Source organism: Mobula birostris, chromosome 10 (assembly GCF_030028105.1).
Source record: "Mobula birostris isolate sMobBir1 chromosome 10, sMobBir1.hap1, whole genome shotgun sequence".
In the NCBI taxonomy this organism is placed as follows: Eukaryota; Metazoa; Chordata; class Chondrichthyes; order Myliobatiformes; family Myliobatidae; genus Mobula; species Mobula birostris.
Window position 1 is genome coordinate 94,399,048 of NC_092379.1, and position 6,458 is coordinate 94,405,505.

The 6,458-nt window shown below is 36.6% G+C and overlaps 1 protein-coding gene across 1 annotated transcript in view; it reads left to right on the top strand.

Moving 5' to 3' along the window:
• Positions 1 to 5,880, top strand: part of siah2l (seven in absentia homolog 2 (Drosophila)-like) — a 40,197-nt gene extending 34,317 nt beyond the window's left edge. The window contains exon 3 of the mRNA XM_072271269.1: positions 4,255 to 5,880. Within this exon, the coding sequence (XP_072127370.1) occupies positions 4,255 to 4,806 (552 nt within the window). The 3' untranslated portion in view covers positions 4,807 to 5,880. The remainder of the gene's footprint in view (positions 1 to 4,254) is intronic.
• The last annotated feature ends 578 nt before the right edge of the window (positions 5,881 to 6,458 follow it).

The following is a 6,458-nucleotide window of genomic DNA, read 5'->3' on the forward strand; positions in this document are numbered from 1 at the left end:
AATTAGCCTTGTGCAATTGCTACTGCAGGCAGATTGGAATCTGAGGTAGTTGTTAGAAACATGAAAGAATGGGTTACAGGGAAAAATGAGAGAAAAGGATTTGTGAATTTGATGGGATGAGCAGCTGTTGCTTATGTGGTAAGGAAGTGTACTTCTAAGTGTGTTTTAGGTTGGCATTATCAATATCCTTTTTTTAAATGTGGAGCAATAATTGTTCTCCCTTCCCTCCCTCGTCTCACCTCATTCCCTAGCAATATGTCCAGCAGTGTCCTCATTGGGCTGGAAATATACTAATCAAAAGAATTCTCCCAAATGTTATTCAGAAATGTCTCCTTCTATTACCTTCAATGTTTATATTAGGGTAATAAAGGTTCCCCATTATCATCACTGCACAGCTTTACCCATCTCTAATTTCCCTGCAGATTTGCTGTTCAATATCCTAATTGCTAGTTGGTGACTAAAAGAATTTTCCCCTGTAGTGTAATGGCTTCTGTTTCGTATCTCTAACCAAGTAGATTCTAGACATCTTCTTTCTGGAGTTGCAATATTTTCATTAATACTGACCTGCATTTCCACTTTTCTACTTTCCCCTGTCTTTTCTGAACAACTGTCCAGATGTATTTAAAACCTAATCCTTACTTTTTCAACCAGATCTCCACTATTGCCGCAGTTTAATCCCATGTGGTTAATTGTGCCTGCAGCTCACCAATCTTGTTTAATATTCTTTGTGTAGAATGCTTGCAACATTTCAGAATGTTACCATTTTCACATATTAATAAATTAATACTTTGTATTGTTTCTTTTGGAATATTGTTTCTGTTGTAGGTATGCACCTGCAGATGTGCGTAATTAACAGGTGGAATATTATTTTGTAGTTCTGGGCATTCAAAGTTGTGCCTCGCGTCAATCATTTCCACTATTAACAGTATATCAGAGCAATCCACTTCAGTTGGAACCAGTTCACATATGTGATTAGTCTCAGAGGTTAGGATTCAACAGTGAATTCTCTAGGGTGTTCTAAACATCACATTTAAGATGGGAGGTCTAATTAGATGGTTTTTCTCTTGAAGGATCACATGACTGTCAAACTCTACTCTCGATTGGTTACCTTGCTGCTGCAGATATATTCCAATCCCTAGTTTTATTTAGGGAGAGAAAGCAAAAGTATACTATGCTGTTGAGGAAGGGATTGTGAATATTTATTTCAAATGTACTGTTTCTTTACTCAGCCTTTGTAAGTCTTGATACCTCGATCGTTGTGATGTTCTGCTTTGCTCAGTGTTTCAATCTTGTGCTGGATCTTATGCATTTGCAATGTCAGTTCAACAAAACAAGACGATCACTGTCATCCTCAGCACGACATGTGTGCAAAGTGCATCCAGAGCACAGGCATCTGGTGAGTCCTTGTAACAACCAGAAAATGTTCTTTTTATTCTGTTGTGGTATCAGTAAGCTTTGCATTCGATGCTTTAAAACACAATTTACATTATTTTTGCTCTGAAATATCTTCATTATTAATGAGGTGCCATTACAGGGTAATGACTAATACATATTAACAAGCTAACCTTTTGTGTGCCTTTTGATCAAGACTCTGGATTAATCATTCTTCAGTAATGGTAATTAGCATAGAAGATGAGACTTATTGGCAATCTTAAATTATACTTGACAGTTTCTCTTTTTGTTAGAATAGTGTGTTAGTATCTAGTTGAAACAGTGGGTGCATTGGACTAATTTAGTTGCCTCATTAAAAAAGCTGTTATGTAAATTGGAAGTAAACACCTTTTTTAAAAAAAGCATTGCTTTTCCTCCAGAGGTCGGTTCATATAGCAGAGTCACTAGGGAGTATGTTTCTAAGGAATTTTTATGTCATCCTTTACGCCAGATAGTAAGCAAACAAGAAAAGTAGTCTCTGCCTTGCTGATTTAATGTCTGTGTTGGAACTGTTTAAGACTGATGGGCTACCTCAAAGATAAGTAGAGGAGTTCAGAGAAATAAGTATTTGTATAGTAGATGTTAAATTATATACATATTTACAACTATTTAAAATTAAGTATGTGTTTTTGATTTAAATTATTTACAATACTAAATGTTTAACAAATCCAAGTGTTCAGCGAGAAGTGTGTATTAGCCTTTTTTTTCCAAAGCTTGGTGCTTGCATTCTATGGACAGACACCCAGTTTTGTTTTCCTTTTAACATGTAGCTCATTTAGGCAAAATAATACTTGTAGTTTAAGTATTTTGCTATGCCAGATATTGTCTATCTCTTGACAGTATGCAGAATTAAAGCTACTTTAGGTACTTTTCAAACAGTTATAGAAATTAATAATCTTTGACTGCACCGTTTGTGCAACAACTAATGACATGTTATTTTACTTTCTGTGTTGTCTTCATTATTAGGAAGCTAATGAATTGAGATTATTCCCTGAAAACTAATATTTTGGCTGTTCCATTTGTGATTTTTATAGCAGATGATGCTATGTCTCATCTTTAATTACAATAAAGTTTTAAATTTTCTATAAAAAGTGCTTTTTATGCACTTATAATATTTTATTGCACTTCACCCTCAATATTTTTTTAAAAATTCTGTGTGATAGAGCATGTTTCCTTTCTTTACACCATTAGGATAGACTGTTCCCTTTGTTACTTGACATGTCTGACTTCTAATTTTTGTTTCCTAATGGATCTTCTAAAGGTATCATTGCCTTTTGGGGACAGCTTGTACTGATATCTTCAAATGGATGCATAAAATGGCAAATGAACTTTACAAGTCAGACACAGGAATCATGAAGGACCAAACTTAAGTTCTTATAGTGCATCATTTCCTTTTCAATTGAAATATAAATTGCAAGTGCTTTCTAATTCAGTTTGAATCAGGAAATGTAGAGAGTTTTTGAATACACCTGCATTGGTCCATACAAGAATAGAACTTTGAATGTTAAAATGGTAGGGATTTAAGAAGTCTTATTTTGAGTAATTTTGCTTTAAAAGCGCATTTAAACAGAACTAATGTTTTAGTTGCCCATTGAAAATTGTAAAAGAATACGAATATTTTAAAATGGCTCCAAAGAAAATGATTTGCTGTTTTTAAAATAAAATGATTCGGTCATTGGGGTAGAGGACAAGTGGTAGTTATCTGGGACGAGTCATTTAGTCTACACTTGGTCTCACTCATGTTAAGAAGCTCACGCTATGAGCTCAAAATGTGATTGCAGTTGGATTGCCATCTTTGCCACACCTGGAAGCACTGTTTCAGTTTCTGGTAGGTGGTGAGAGAGGAGGTGTTGTACCTCCTGTGGTTACAAGGAAAATTGCAAGGAGTGAGACAAGGGAATAGAGTTGAGCAGCCCAGGGAGTTGTTGACAGAGTGGTCCCTGCAGGGGGTGGGGATGAGAGAAGTGATGAGAGGTGGACGATTGGAAATGAAAGATGAAGTGCTGAATGTAGCCGGTAGTATTGTGAAAAATGAGGCCTAAGGAAACTATTGTTCATTAAGATTTACTTTACTGTAGTTCATGTTTAGTATTTACCTTTTCATGGGTACAGTATTATTTTCAGTCTGGCTAAATCTCAACTTACTGAGCTCATCATAATTTGTGCATTATAGTTTTGTAGAAATGAGTTCAAAACATTCCATTTTCCAGTGTTGTACTAACTTGGTTTTCATGTGAACGTTGAATAAATTTGTAGAATAAGCAGTTCAGAGATGTTATGTTATTGTGGTTTCACTTTTTGTTTAAAATGGTACATCTTCTCTTTAGAAATTAACCCTTGGTGCTGAATTGTTTACCTAATAAATTTGGAAGTTTTTTTGCTTGTTTTGTTTTTTTTTACTGCTTTCTGTAGCAGCTGTGATTAAGATCTGGTGCAGTGAGACCTGTGTATATTTAATGTCTTGGAAAGCTGAATATGCCAGGAGAGATGAACAATTAACTGCCATCCATATTTTAGATGCCAAATCAATTTGAATTTGATTTTGATGCTGGGTCTGTGTGTGCAATTTCCCTCTGTAGTGTTAACTTTTAACACCATTTTTTTCCACACCTTGAAAATTGTATTTTATTTTAACCAGAACTTAAAAATAACATACTGAATTTTGAGTTTTGTACCAATTTTGCTGTTTTGTTTCTTGGAAATGCATTGTAAAATTATTTATTGTATTCATCTTACTAATTAAACACTTTTCTCTCCTGTCCCACCTTTCTGCTTCCAAACACCAACATCTACCCCCCTCCCCCACCCCACACCCTAATGTAGTACGCCTCAGCTGGATGTCTCTTGTCATTGCACCATACAGAAAAGCCAGAACATGAAGAGGTGTGTGAATTTCGCCCGTACACGTGCCCGTGTCCAGGAGCCTCCTGCAAGTGGCAAGGATCATTGGAGGCAGTCATGCCTCATCTCATGCATGCACATAAAAGCATTACAACGCTTCAAGGCGAGGACATTGTGTTTTTGGCAACTGACATCAATCTTCCTGGTGCCGTGGATTGGGTTATGATGCAGTCCTGCTTTGGCCACCACTTCATGCTGGTGTTAGAGAAACAAGAGAAGTATGAAGGCCATCAACAGTTTTTTGCTATTGTCCTTTTGATAGGCACACGTAAGCAAGCTGAAAACTTTGCCTACAGACTAGAATTGAATGGAAACCGTAGACGCCTCACGTGGGAGGCTACTCCAAGGTCTATCCACGATGGGGTTGCAGCGGCGATCATGAACAGTGATTGTTTAGTTTTTGATACCTCCATCGCTCATCTGTTTGCAGACCATGGGAACCTGGGTATTAACGTTACTATCTCAATGTGCTGAATTGCATTGTTATAACACAGCTGTTCACATGCAACCAATAGAATGTTTTTTATTGAGGATGCAGTAGGCAAAAGAATGCAGTTCTATATACTTCTAAGCACCTTGCTCGTGTAATTGGTGCTAGCCCATTTGACTGCTCCATGCGTGCATGTTGTGGAATGTAATGCTCAGCACGTTCAAGGCCTGACTAAAAGAAGGTGGAAACAAAACCAAGTTGATGCAGCTGTTTTATAAAATGGTCCTTTCAAAAACAGATGTCTTTTCCTGCTTTGTGTTTCTTTAAATTTACTTGAGGCAAGTTATTCAAGATGTATTTATATTACGGGTCCAGTGTATAGAACTACATTATATGCCACATCAGTACTTAAATGCAAAGCCAGTAGATGCTTGTGCCTATCCTAAATATGCTTCAGGACAACAGTATCTTAATAGATATTTATGAAAATCGGTAATGTTGAATTATCATGGAATGAGTTTATTCTGTGTTCATTGCAACAAAATCCGTTTGACATGGCAATTTTTTTTTTGAATGAAAGGGCAAGAACAAAATTGTGAAGAGCAGCAATGAGGTTTTTTTACACTTATTGATAAATCAAGCTTCAGCATTATTCAATGCTGTTTTATTTACAAAAAAACTTTAATTTCTGTTGTATCAACTTGTATCAGATTAGGTTCGAGTCAAATTATTTTTTTATTAAATTGCCTATTAAAGTATGAAAACAGTGACTGCAGTTTCACATTTTGAATAATATGTTCATCGTTTGTAGCTTAAACAGAAGCTGGTGGAGCCCATAACATGTAGGCATATTGCCCAGCTTCATGGCTGAATTACATAAGTCACATTTGCTTTGCTGATTAATTTTTAAATAAGATTGAAATGCTAAAAAAATTGTGTAGGACCAGCCAGTATTCATTAATGAATTAGCTGTTAGCTTTAAGTTTTCTGACTTCTGAACTACGAGGGGTGATTGATAAGTTCATGGCCTAAGGTAGAAGGAGTCAGTTTTAGAAAACCTAGCACATCTTTTTTTCCAGCATAGTCCCCTCCTACATTTACAAACCTAGTCCAGCGGTCGTGGAGCATATGGATCCCTTCTTTGTAGAAATCAGCATCTTGGACTTCCAGAAAGTGGTCCACAGCAGGGGTGATTGATAAGTTTGTGGCCTAAGATAGAAGGAGATGAGTTATACAGCTGTCTTTACATGCAAGTGCAGTTCAATTCTTTGAGTGAAAATGCAGAAGATTTGAAGTTAACTCATCTCCTCCTATCTTGGGCCACGAACTTATCAATCACCCTTGCTGTGGACCACTTCTGGAGGTCCAAGACGCCGACTTCTACAAAGAAGGGATCCATATGCTCCACGACCACTGGACTAAGTGTGTAAATGTAGGAGGGGCTATGTTGAAAAATAAATGTGCTAGGTTTTCTAAAATGGACTCCTACCCTCGTCCATGAACTTATCAATCACCCCTCGTATATTGAGCAAAACATTGTTTGAGTTGAAATTGTTTTGAATTTAACCAACGTGCTAGCAGAACACTACAGAACCAAGACTAAGGGCTTGGAAACATGCTTGATTTATCTACTTCAGTTGATTTAACTTTGTAAATGTTAAAGTGGTGAATTAAATGATCTGTGACCTCCTCTTGC